The 14,031-nt window shown below is 33.2% G+C and overlaps 1 protein-coding gene across 5 annotated transcripts in view; it reads right to left on the reverse strand.

Moving 5' to 3' along the window:
• LOC126743900 (intersectin-1) overlaps positions 1-14,031 on the reverse strand; it is a 133,104-nt gene that overhangs the window by 65,524 nt on the left and 53,549 nt on the right. For all 5 annotated transcript variants that reach the window (XM_050451194.1, XM_050451202.1, XM_050451177.1 and 2 more), the window contains 3 exons: positions 9,154-9,311; positions 9,019-9,095; positions 8,764-8,951 (listed from right to left, as the gene is read on the reverse strand). In XM_050451194.1, coding sequence (XP_050307151.1) covers positions 8,764-8,951; positions 9,019-9,095; positions 9,154-9,311 — 423 coding nt within the window. The remainder of the gene's footprint in view (positions 1-8,763; positions 8,952-9,018; positions 9,096-9,153; positions 9,312-14,031) is intronic.

Raw genomic sequence — 14,031 nt, forward strand, 5'->3', positions numbered from 1 at the left:
ATTACAGTTCACTATAGAGTGTGAAACAAATAACAAACTTCCATTTCTAGACATTCTATTAATCAGAACAGAAGATAATATAATCATCACTGATTGGTATCACAAACCCACTTTCTCTGAGAGATTTCTTAACTACCAATCAAATCACTCATTTAAACAAAAATTAAACATAATTAGCAACCTTAAATCCCGCGCAATAGCCTTATCTTACTCCAGTTTTCATAAAAAAATGTTAACAAAATTAAAGATATTTTACTAAAAAACAATTTTCCTCATAAACTATTAAACAAAATCCTAAACAACAACCCTACACCTATTAAAGTCAAAGAAAACCAAAACCATAAATTTGCAAAAATTCCTTATGTCAAAGGTTTGTCTGAAAGGCTATCAGGAGTTGTTTCTGATGATGAAGTCAGAATAGCGTTCAAAAATGAAAATACCATCAACAAATACTTCTCAAAACTCAAAGATAAAACACCAAATGAGTTACAAAGTGGCGTGGTTTATAAAATACCCTGTTCTGATTGTCAAGGTCTGTATGTGGGTCAAACGGGCAGGTACTTAAAAACCAGAATTAGCGAACACGAAAGAAGCGCAAAAACCAACGAACTACGCAGCATCTGGGAAGACTGCTCTAGCAGAACACTCCTTCAATCAACAACACCAATTTGATTTTAACAGCATTCGGATCATTGGTATTGGTATCAAGTATAAAGGAAGCATTAATAAAAAACAAGACACCGATGATCTAAATGCAAGTTACTATAATTTAATTAATTTACTACCAAAAAGATAAAACTAAAACATAAAATTTATTTTTGTCAAAGAGTGTATGTCCCAAATTTAGATCACACAGTGTATTAACAAATTAAGTTTCTGGTTTTGAACGTATAGATACATACATCTTCCTTATCTACTAATCCTTAACTTATCAACATAACATTGAATCATAAAAATTAAATAAATAAACGCTCGGAAGAATAAAAACATTTGTTTCTTGGCTTATTGTTGATTCTAGTTTGCCCACAATAACACCTACAAATTAACCCATGTTAAAAATAATTCTACGCTCCTATTATAAATGTGTTTTAATTATAACTTAAGAAACCTAGACTTAGGTAAGAGGTGTAATGTATAAAAAAAAAAAAATTTATATTCTGTTTTTTTTTAACGGATTGTACCTGAATGTAATTTTAACTGTGTCGTGGTTTTTGTTTTTTGTTGTTTTAATTTTTGTAACTTAAAGAACATTTATTTTAATAGTGTTTTTTATGTACTTGAAATTACTTGGTTTTATCTCTTTAATTACTTGAATCCATTTCAGTGTCCTGAGAATGACTTAATATAAGTCGAAACGTCGACATTTAGGTAAACAGGTTTCTGTTTTATTTCTGACCCCACCCAACAACCCTCTGCAATATTGAAGATATTGGGTCACAAACACGAAATTGAAATTAAGAAAGTATGATCATAATAGTGCTAAAATTGAGGAGTTGGGATGGTTAAGAATGGAAGATCGTAGAGCTCTTCATGTGGGTAACTTTCTTCACAAATTAATGACATGCCCCAATGCTTTTTATTCATTAAAAGATAAATTTGTTTTAAGAACTTTCGTACATTCACGAGTCCTACGTATTTCAAGTTCATTTACTATTCCTCGTCATCGGACGGCCTTATTTAAACGAAGCTTTGTATATAACAGTATTAAATTATATAATAGGATTCCTGACAGGTTAAGATCTTTAACATATACCAAGTTTAAAAAAGCGTTTAAAGTTTTTATTATAAACCAGGAATTATGAAAGGTGAGTGCATCAGTTATTAAATTATTATTCTGTTAAATTTTTTATGTGTTACAATGATTATATTATCTTTTGTCTAAAACTTGTAATATTTAGACATTATTAGTTTTTTTTTTAAATTGTTTTGGGTACTTTTAGGTCATTACTTTAATTTTGCTAGCATTTTTGTTTTATCTCTTTTAAGTGTAAATCTTAATTTTCTTTTGTTTTTAGCCATCTATGGTGCTTCAGTGGTTAAGTATGAATAGCTACTGCAGCTAGACTTCGCCACTGCTTGCACCTATACCATTAAAATATTAAATTAATGTTTTATACTACTTACTTATGTATTTTGTGGTATCTAATAAAAGACGATTTATTATTATTATTATTATTATTATAAACGTTTGTACCTTTTTTTTTAATTTCTATATTAAATAATAACAAGAGAATGATTTGATCTAGTAAAAATATATTTTTTTAATTTTAATTTTGCCTTTATTATAATTAAATAATATATTAGTGTTTGTTTCATATTTATTGGTATTTGTTTGCAACTTTTGTAAGTAGAACCCTTTGAGCAACTATGTTATATATTAATAGATTGCTTAATTGTCTACTATATGAATATTCTGCCTCCTACTTTATTCAAATATAATCTGGTTGTTTTATTCATATTTAATAATCTCAGATCCTGATAAATATTAGTCTTTTTTCATTGTTGAAAGAGAATACAAGACAAGTTTTCCATTAATATGGCTCATTTTCATAGTAAGTAATTGCATCTGATGTATGGATCACACAAGACAAAAAAGTGTCTTTCAAACTTTTTTATCTTTGAAAATCATAAGATCAAACGAACTTATTTGTAAGTGAAGTTCGATCTTGATTATATGAAGGCCTCATCGAAATAAATAAACAACACGTAGTATCTCCGCCTCTGGCTTAACACACAGATTTTAAAGCATATTCGACAAAAAACCCTCTCTACGACCCCGTTCAACCTAGTTATTTCAAAGTTACTGTTGCAACTAAGGGACTTTGTTGCTAAAAAAAGTTTGGGGAGGTGGGAATTATTTATTTCGATGAGGCCTTCATATAATCAAGATCGAACTTCACTTACAGGTAAGTTCGTTTGATCTCATGATTATACTCGGCCTCATCTCATAAATAAACAACACGTAGATGTTTAAAGTACAGTTGCAACAGTTTATTCCATCTAAGAAAACTTTTATTAATTAGATTTACCTAATAATATACATTTTAACAGTCATCAACGTTTCAAACGTAAAATTCAAACTTCATTATCGTTAGTAATAATTCGTATAATATGTATACTACATTACTGCACACCAACCTTCTAAATTAAACAGGTAGAAGTAATACAAATAATATGTAATAAACACAGGACATTTAAATATTATAAACTTAGAAACTTATTATAAAGTGAATATATCTTATCAATTAGTTCAAAGACAAAATAGCATTCGCAAACTCTTTATTATTGTTGACCAAAGGTCTGTTGTAAAATTGGGCAAAGGTTTTGGAATTTTCAGACCACCCTGCAGCCCGTCTAATCGTATCGAAATTAACAACCTGTCGTGCTGCCGCAGATGTAGCCGTATGCCGTGTACTATGTGGCTTAAAACGGTTTACGTCCACACCACTCTTTTTCAAAAAGTACTTAATCCATTTACCAATGGTTTGCGTAGTTTCTCTGTGGTGCGGCTTTTTAATGGAAATAAATAAATATTTAGAACCACTCCTTAGAGTATCAGTTATTAGCAAATAAGACACCTGGCCACACAGACTACAGGCTCAGAGTTAAAAAATGGCAAAACTAAAAAAGGCTGACTTTTATTAAATCTCGATGTTTTAATCTTCCCTGGAATAGGAATTTCTATTTTATCATCTTTAATACAAATGTTTGGTATTTCAATTAAACTTAGTGTCTGTAGTCTGTGCCAGGTAGCCAAGGCCAGCAATTTTTTAGTAATGACTTCTAAAGATAATATTTCATTCTTATCAAGTGAACGAATGAAATTTAAGATAATTCCCGGATCCCATATGTTTTCACATTTTGGTAAAGGTTGCCTCACTCCAAAGACTCCTTTAAAAAATCTTTTAAGTCGGAAATCATTACCCAAAACAGGACCTACTATTTGCCCTAAGGCTGCTCGATATGTATTCAAGGTTCGATAGGATGAACCCTTCTCAAAAAACAAGGTTAAAAATTCCTAAACCCTTTCTACGGATACCTCATATGGGTTAACATTTCGATTGCTACAGAATTCCCACCATAACTTGAGCCCTGAAGTGTATTGCTTCAATGTGTGCTTCAATGTATTGCTTCAATGTGCCTTCATCACTTAAACTTGCCATGTATTCTTTATTGCCCCTCCCCCCCCTCTTCTTTCACCATGTTGGATAATACTGAACCAACCAAAACCAAAGCAGCTCCAGCTTGCTGTTGGAACTGAACAAGCCTTTCATCTTTGTTAAGGACCGGCTCAGATATAGCGGCCTTCACCTTCGGGTTTATCTTAGGTGAGTTCAAATCTCTACAATTTTCGGGGGGGGCAGATATTTTTCCATTATATTCAGTTTATTGTTTGTGGAGAGGGAAATAGATGACAAACAAATGTTTATTGAACTCTCTGGAATACCTTGCCTTGATAGAGCTTTCCTGATAGCCTCCCGGCCACCAGGGAAAGGTTTCTCCACATGGGGTGCGGAATTCTGCCAAAACAAAGCAAGTTATAGTTGGGTTTTCATATTACTGGATCCGTTGTCAATAAGGAACAAAAAAGCGGGTACCAAGATTGCGAGACCCAGAAGGGGGCAACCGCAATACCCTCTGCTTCATCCTCAATTATCTTTTGGAGGACTTTTGAAATCATTGAAAATGGTGGAAACGCGTAAAAATCCAAACCACTCCAATCCAGTGTGAATGCATCCACCATAAAAGCTTCTGGATCTCGCATCCATGAAGTAAATCTGAAACACTTTTTATTCAATCGACTGGCAAATAAATCGATTTTTGGAACACCAAATTTCTTAGTTATTAATTTAAACGAGTCTAAATTTAAACTCCACTCAGTTTCCTTATGAACTTGGCGAGAGGCCTTGTCCGCTTTAGAATTATCTTTTGAATTAATATAGCTAGCAAATAAAAAGACATTTCTATTTTCACACCAAGACCATATTTGTTGAGTTATCTTATTAAGTTTTTTAAAACGAACACTGCCCATTCTATTAACATATGATGATGCTGTGGTATTGTCAATTCTACATAGAATATGACAGTCCCTATAGCTTGATAAAAAACTCTGAAGCCCATACAACAAAGCCAAAAGCTCTAAACAATTGAGATGTAAAAGTTTTTCAGATTCATTCCAGAACCCCGAAGCACTATTATTTCCACAAAAAAAACCCCATTCTGTCTTGGATGCATCAGTAAATATTTCAACCTCATAATTTTTAACACAAACTTCATTACATGTAATAGGAATATTTTCTTTAAACCAAGCTAAATCGTTAAGTAGATTGGATGAAACTCTTATTTTTCAATCATAATTTCATTTTGCCTTTTTAAGCGCTAAATATTTATGACGCTCTAGAAGTTTAGTGTGTCTAAAACCAAACTTTAAGGCTGGACAAGCGGAAATAATCCGTAAGTAAGTAATCCGTAAAAAGTAATAATAAGATATTATCATCTTGTTGGAGTCAAACTGAAAACCCAAAAATGTACAACTTTAAAACAACTCAAACAATTATATTGATATAATGAACCCTGAAAAAAGAACCGCAAAAATTTTTTATGGTCTTCTTTTATAGGTACTAAATGATAGGCATCCTTAAGGTCTATCTTGCAAAAACAACAACCTCTAGTCATTAAACGGACAACCACTTTCCTATCTTCTAATTTAAAATGACTGAAGTTTTAACAAATTTGTTAAAGGATTTTAGATTTAAGATTAATCGGTTTGACTGACCCATCTGGTTTTGGTACAATAAAAATTTTTGAAACAAATTGATTATCACACTTCAAGGCCCTGGAAATAGCTCCACTAACCGTTAATTCCTTTATTAATGAATCTAAAATTTTTGCCTCATTATTTGACCATTTGGTCTCCTTAGGAATTAAGGTTTGAATTGGATTTCCAATAAAAGGAATTTCCAGACCTTGAATATAGGAAATGATTTTTCCATGAACTGAAAGTTGGAACCATTGTTTTACAAAAAACTTTAATCTACCACAAGGAAGCGTACACACCTGATGAGTTATCTCCTCTTGTCCAGTGGACGAGATCCTTGCAGTCTCTTGCCTTGGCTGGAAACTCTGTAGTATCGACTGTTCATTGATGTTGATGTCTGAGCCTTCAATTGAACTCTCTGTCCAGTCGCCCTCCTGGCTCTGTAACTTAAGGCTGGACGGTAAAAGTTTTCCTGCTGGGTTGAGGCTGAGGTTGAAGCCTTAGAACCCACAGGCCTTGTTTCAGCTTTTTGAGTTAACTTCTTAAGAGGTCTCAGTTGCTGTCCTGACTTCTTCAATTCTTTGACTGCTCTAATTCTTTCCTCTAAGTCTGAACCAAATAACAGCCCTTCTTGGATAAGCCTTGCTATAAGAACCTCATTTAAATCCTTATTTAAAGTCAATTTAATAAGGTCCCTGCTTGAAATGGAATAAGTATGATGTAGGTCCGCTAAAATTCGGCCTTCATCACTTAAACTTGCCATGTATTCTTTATTGCCCCTCCCCCCCCCCTCTTCTTTCACCATGTTGGATAATACTGAACCAACCAAAACCAAAGCAGCTCCAGCTTGCTGTTGGAACTGAACAAGCCTTTCATCTTTCTTAAGGACCGGCTCAGATATAGCGGCCTTCACCTTCGGGTTTATCTTAGGTGAGTTCAAATCTCTACAATTTTCGGGGGGGGGGGGGGCAGATATTTTTCCATTATATTCAGTTTATTGTTTGTGTCCCATCCATTAGTCAGAATATTAGACCAATGATTCGCTATGTCATTATAAATTGGAGCAGAAAACTCTTTTTTCCTTGCATCATCTTTGACCAGTATCGCTCTAACCTCCTCCCTCAACACTGGCATATCCTCTTGATCTCCTCCTGCCTGATCTAAAGAAAAACAACACAGTTTTCCCTATAAATCATTATGTATCTTAAAACAATAATAACTTATTAAAGTGGCCCCGTTCCTGATGATAACCTATATAGGCAAAATTGTTTAAGAAAAGCAAAATATTTAATAAATATTTTTCATAGTAAGCCATTAATTTTACTAAATTTACAACATTTTAAAATTAGCCCAAGTATCAGTCAAACAACAAGCATACTATTAAGCTTACTATGAAGCATAATAAGCATCCTGATACTAGCTAGCCACAGCCTAACATCATTTCTTCTTTTCACTGCGCTCAAATAAGAGCAAGAGTATAGCCCAATATTGATTTTAATAAACAGGTATTTGTCAGTTCACCTACTATGAGGTAAACCTGATGCCTAACTGGAAAATGCCATTTAAGTAGCTTATCAGTTGTCATATTTATTGCTCATAGCAAAAAATAAATAGTTATTTCGGAATGCCAACTAAGTATCCAATAAATTAATTATTTAAAACATTAAAAGCTTCAATACAAGGACACAGCTCAATAAGAGACAATTCAATACTTCCAATAGAAAAATTGATTTATTTATTTAATTAATAATTTTTTTCATAATTTTTTTATTTACCTTGGACGACGTTTTGATTTAGTTCCAATAAAACATTATTTCTAACGCCATCAGGCAAAGGTTGCTGCTTTTGCAGTCGATTTTTCTGGTTTTTGACTCCCCTTTCTCTAGAATCGCCTTTACCTGGATCTGATGAGGCAATGTCAATCACGTCGACAGAATTTTTATCCAAATCCGAATTATTGTCGATGGAGGACGGCGACCGGCGCCGCCGCTGGCTTTTCTGACTTGGTCGGCGATGAGTACGACGACTGCGGGACCGAGAACGATCGATCGATCTCGAGGACGATCAAGCGGACGACGGGGAAAAATGGCGGCGACTGCGTTTTGATTTACGCTGTTGGCGTTGATTCTTTTCCACTTTATCCATCCTCTCTCCCAGCTTTTTCAGTAATCCTAACACCTCATCACCTTTTTCTCGTTTTCTTTTAGACGACATGATAGAATACAACCTTCATACACAAAACCCCGATTTCGCTAAGAAAAATGAAAAGAAATCACGAACACAACCTGCGTGCTTCGCACAGAAATGAAAACTGGGTTGAACGGGGACGAGTCGTAGAGAGGGGAGCGCGCTAGGATTTTTTGTCGAATATGCTTTAAAATCTGTGTGTTAAGCCAGAGGCGGAGATACTACGTGTTGTTTATTTATGAGATGAGGCCGAGTATAATGTTAAATAATATAATGGATTACTAGATAAAATAATAACAAGTGTTCTTTTTAGACTATTTAATAAAATTATCAATTTTTTATACTAAATTTTAATTGAGCGAAGTTTAAAGCCTGAGAATTAATTGAAAACTATCCATTAAGTGCCTGAAATGAGGTAAATTCTATTTTAGTAAAAGCAAAATTAATAAGATCATGTAACAAACGTATTTTCCGTCATTTGCTGAAAATAAACAATTTCTTTACGTAAGTAAAGTGTTCCGTATGTTTATTTTTCTCAAATACCATAATTCCTCTTATAATCAGATTTGAAATACGCGCCTTAATTATCTGAGTCAATCACAGACAAAGCGCCGTGATTGGCCCGCATGGGAGCGGAAATTAATGTATCCTGATTTTTACCAGGCACTCCTTGTAAACGATTTTGTTTTTAATAACAGCCTAAATATATTCTACCTATTGCACAGTACATAACATTCACGAATTGTAATTTAACACCCAAAAAAAAAAACCAAACACAAATCAATTTCACCCAACTCATAATAACCATGTATACTTACATCTACTTTTTGTACGTAATTGCTAGGGAATATCCCAACATTGTCATTTAGTTTGCCAGTCCACCAATCGCCTTCTTTTTTAACTACGGCAATGATATCCCCTGCGTTAAAAGTCAAATCGCCGGGCTCCTGCGACTGATAAGGATAATTTGCTATGTAGTGCTCAGCATCGTCATCTAGTGGCGGAACTAAAAATAAAAATCGTCCAATAAGGTTTGACTTATCATGTAGTTTTCTTTATTTAAGATGCTTTACCAGTAGCGTCTGCCTTAGTATCATTTTCCAAAGCAGTGACAGGCTCTACCGCCACTGGTTCAACGGCTAAAGGTTCCCTAAGAAAAAAAAAGAATATTTTCTCTTTTACTTAATTAGATGAGTAAGGCTTCTTACTCTATTTTAGTAGATTCTATTATAGAATTCTGTACGGTTGTACTTCCTCTGATTCCCACTCCATCAACTGGTTCCGCGTAAGACTCGGGAAACCAACCGGTTTTTCCATTTATTTCGCCTGCTAACCAGCCTGGTTCGCCAGTCTGTTGTTCGGGAACCTATTCAGGTTAAATTTAAAAAAAAAAGTTAATCTTAAAGTCAATAACTCAGAAAGTGTTAAAACGATAATTGAAAATACCTATGATGATTCTTAAAATTCACAGGAAGATCCTATATCAGTAAATTGGTTTAGTGGTGATGTAGTTAATGCTATAGGCACCACACAGGGCGTTATCTCTCAGCTCTGGAGCCGAAAGGCATTTGGGTCGATCAAGAGAGAAAATTCCTCATATGGATTAATATGTTCAGTAAAAAGCTCGAATAAATGATAGAGTAACAACATTACAATTAATGAGTCATCTCCGTGAAGCTCATAATTTGACTGTTTCAAGAAATACCATGTGCAGAAAGTTGAGAAAACGTAATCTAATAAGCCAAGGGCCTTGAAGATGCCAATCCTTAAATCGAGGAAATGGCGCCAGTCGACTATCTTGGGCTCGTGGACATGTCACTTGGGAGGAACATGAACGGCAAAATGTTTTATTTACTGATGAATCTCTTTTCGGCTTGTATCCAGATCCTTGAAGAGAAAAAAATATTGGTGCCAATTTTATTTAATGCATGATAATGCCACTACACGCACAGCTGGAATCACACGAATTTTTTTGAGGAGCAGAACAATCCTATTTTAGACTGACCAGCTCAATCACTTGATCTCAATCCTATAGAGCATGTCTGGCATATGCTTCAGCGAAGAGTTCCTCAGGGTCCGAATCAGTTTCAAAACCCAGATCAGCGTTGCAAAATCTAGCGTGTTAGCAACTTTATATGTGTAGTGATCCATGCTCCAATCTGTATACAAAAATGTATTCTATCTCAAGAAAATTATTGTATTTAAGATTTATTGAACTTAGATTAAATAGAACGTAAGTCTATTTTCTTCTTCTTGTCAATAATTGAGCGTATGAGATTTAAATTGATTTTTATTATAAAAGTGACGCAATACCCAATAAAATAAATAGTTTAATTTGTTGTCCATTTACTTTAATGCATTTTTGACGTCTGTAAATAACTTTCAATTATACATTTTCAATCACTTGCGTATTAATGAGTCTCATTTCTTGTCGAATTCTTGGTTTAAATCAAAAACATTATTCGAAATTCAAATTCAAAATATGCTTTAATCTCAAAACAAAATATGTATTGTTGAAGAAGTAGTCCATACTTGCAGTGGAGTTAATATGTCGAAGGGTAACTAAAATAGTTTCGGTCATCCTCCACTAAATTTATTAGAAAAACCATCTATCCTACATGTTTTGGACATATAAGATGTCCATCATCAGGGATATACTTATGTGTTGTGATGAAAACCCTCATTGTATATCCCTGATGATGGACATCTTATATGTCCGAAACATGTAGGATAGATGGTTTTACTAATAAATTTAGTGGAGGATGACCGAAACTATTTTAGTTACCCTTTAAAATATGTATTGCTGTTAACAAAGCCTAGGAAATACAGTAATAGCTAAAATAAAATAAAATAAAGGTGTTCCAGTTAATACAGGGTGTCTCACGACGCATAGACGCGATCGATATCTCGGAAACTCATTTTTATAAAATTTTGAAAATTTGGCAACGTGCCACAGTCGATAGGGGCTATACATAACTAAAATATTTTGTAGGTGTCAACTTCGCTATTTTAAATGGAACACCCTGTATATTTTTAATTTTTGGATTCCACGTGAAATTCTAGGTATATTTTGTGTATAATATCGTATACCGTTGTATAAGTGTAACCGTTTTTGAGATACAGGGGGGTCAAAAACTAGCATTAAAAATTTTAATGAAAAAATCATTAAAAGGCATTTTTTTAAAATAGAAACCCGATATTTTTATTATTTTTTCATAACGATAACTAAAAATAAGGTTAACTTTGTATAAGGTTATCTAGTCCAAAAATGGATAGTTTCCGAAGTGTTGTCAGTTTAAATTTGGCCTAATAATAAAAGCCGCATAGTAACACGGCTCAAGGATTGTTAATTAGTTGGCCATGATGGTTATCATAGTAACCGCTAGAAGCGGTAATAAGACGCATTATAACGGAAATGTCAGTATTGCTTGTAATTTCGTCATTTTCACTCAAGACAGAACACCAATCTTCGTTTCTCAGCTCCTATGTACCATCAAAATAAATTCTATATCCTGTTTTTTCCTGTATCCTGTATAACCAAATAACTACTAGTATTATAAATTCTAGGATTAGAAAACTTTTAGCACAAGTTCGTAAGCTTAGTAAATAAAGTATATTTTGACTTTGACTATGGTTAAATTGCTGCTGTAATACCACTTGATTACTTGAACCCTTTCGCATAAATATCCATGGCAAATTAAAATGACGTTTTCAGTTTCAACAGTAGGTGGGCTGCTGCCATCTTCGTCGCCTTATAAATAAACCGAAATCGAACCACATATATAATTAAGGTACTAAAACTAATTTCATAACCATGCATTTATAAGTTAGATTGTTTATTATTGTTATTTTGGTTTTATAATTTATTTGTAGTATACAGGGTGCCTCTGATTAAGTCGGCACTATTGGTATCTTTGTTAATATTTAAGATACAGGGTCGGTTAAATTAGCAAACTAGTAGGATTTTTTCTGTTGATTAAAATGGTGAAAACAGAAAAAAAATTAAACATCACGTTTTCGAGAAAATGTGAAAAATGTACTTTTGTTAAATGGAATCCCCTGTATATTTTTACATAAATCAAAAGATAATAATTTTCTTAATAAAAAAGTTTATTTACACTAATAGCCTAAACCTAAAAATAACAAAGTTATAGCGATATTAATAATTTTGTCAAATTTAGGCAAGTTGGCTTTGAAATAAATAACATCAAGTAAAACTACTAATTTACAATAAATGAGCAAAAACATCGCCATCTTGTTCAATACATTTCTGAGCACACTTAAGCATACGTCTTGTAGCTTTTAAGATTGATCTTCTATCTATTGATCCAATTTTTTGCCTAATATGTGTTTGAAGTTCATCAACGGTTCTGTATTTTTTTTTATACATTTTTTATGTAACCCCAAAAATAAAAATCTAGAGGGGTTAGATCTGGTGACCTAGGTGGCCAACGAATCGAACCACGTGTCGCAATCCATTTATCGTCAAACAGTCTATTAAGTAATATTCTTACATCATTTAGTTGATGGAGAGGTTCTCCATCCTGTTGAAAATAGATTTGTTGCCGTCCCTCCAAGTTAACATTATCCAAATAATCTTCCAGCGCCTTAGATAATATAAGATGAACATATCTCCTTCCAGTCAAAGTGCCATCATAAAACACAGGTCCTATTACTTGGCTTCCTATTAAGCCGCACCAAACGTTTATACTAAATTGATTTTGAGGATTTCTGGGATCAGTAAGGAAAAGATTTTCTTGGGACCAATAGTGTACATTTTTACGGTTAAACATACCTTTGTTTGAAAAATTAGCTTCGTCGCACCAAATTATACGGTTTAAAATATTATCATTGGCTTCATATGCATTCCGTAACCAGTTGCAAATAGCAAGTCTTCTTTCGTTATCGCCAGGCAACAATGTTTGTACTGGTCGATACTTATATGGCCCAAATTTGTGTTTCTTTAAGACCCGCCAAATTGTTACTAAGCTCACACCGTAAGCTCTTGCTAAATCTCTTCTGTTTTCTATATGAGCTTCAAAATATGCCAAAATAGAAATTTCAACATCCTCGCTTACTATAAATTGGTTTCTTCTTCTAGTTCTTTTAAACACGTTTTCGTTACTTCTAAATTTTCTGTAGAGAATTAAAAAGTATCTACGGTTTGGCAAGTTACTAGTCTGAAATCTTTGGCGGTACTCTTCTAGCGCTCTGTCACTATTTTTTCGACATACAAGGTAACATTCTAACATATCACATTTTTCAATATGCGTAAAAGGCATTTTACTAATTTAGATTTTACAAAAATCACAAACTTTGCTAACATGTAACTGTCAGTATTTCTTTATTTAATAAAATCTCTACAGCTACTGTCATTTTATTATTCAAAGAATGATTTATTTGTTTTGCTCTCAAAAAGTTCAAGGCCAACTTGCCTAAATTTGACAAAATTATTAATATCGCTATAACTTTGTTATTTTTAGGTTTAGGCTATTAGTGTAAATAAACATTTTTTTATTAAGAAAATTATTATCTTTTGATTTATGTAAAAACATACAGGGGATGCCATTTAACAAAAGTACATTTTTCACATTTTCTCGAAAACGCAATGTTCAATTTTTTTTCTGTTTTCACCATTTTAATCAACAGAAAAAATCCTACTAGTTTGCTAATTTAACCGACCCTGTATCTTAAACATTAACAGAGATACCAATAGTGCCGACTTAATCGGAGGCACCCTGTATACCTAAGTGAAGATTACAAAATGGGGAAGTCTTTATCTCCAAGAAGCATGCATGTAGGTCACTTAGGTAAATGTATTATGCATTTCGGCTGTGTAAACAGCCATCATCAGATACTAAAATAAAATACAGGTAATTGAAGACAATTTTAAAAAAGGAGTTAAAAATTTCAAATATATCGTAAACCTACAGCCACAGATACAGTAATACTCTTTACCTCTAATCATCCCTTTAGCCAAAAATTTGCCGCTTTTAATTGTTTTTTTCATAAATTGTTCAATATTCCACTAAACGATATTAATTTCAAAAGAGAATATAATATAATTTTACAAATCGCTCGAAACA

The sequence above is a fragment of the Anthonomus grandis genome, chromosome 1 (assembly GCF_022605725.1).
Source record: "Anthonomus grandis grandis chromosome 1, icAntGran1.3, whole genome shotgun sequence".
Taxonomy (NCBI): Eukaryota; Metazoa; Arthropoda; class Insecta; order Coleoptera; family Curculionidae; genus Anthonomus; species Anthonomus grandis.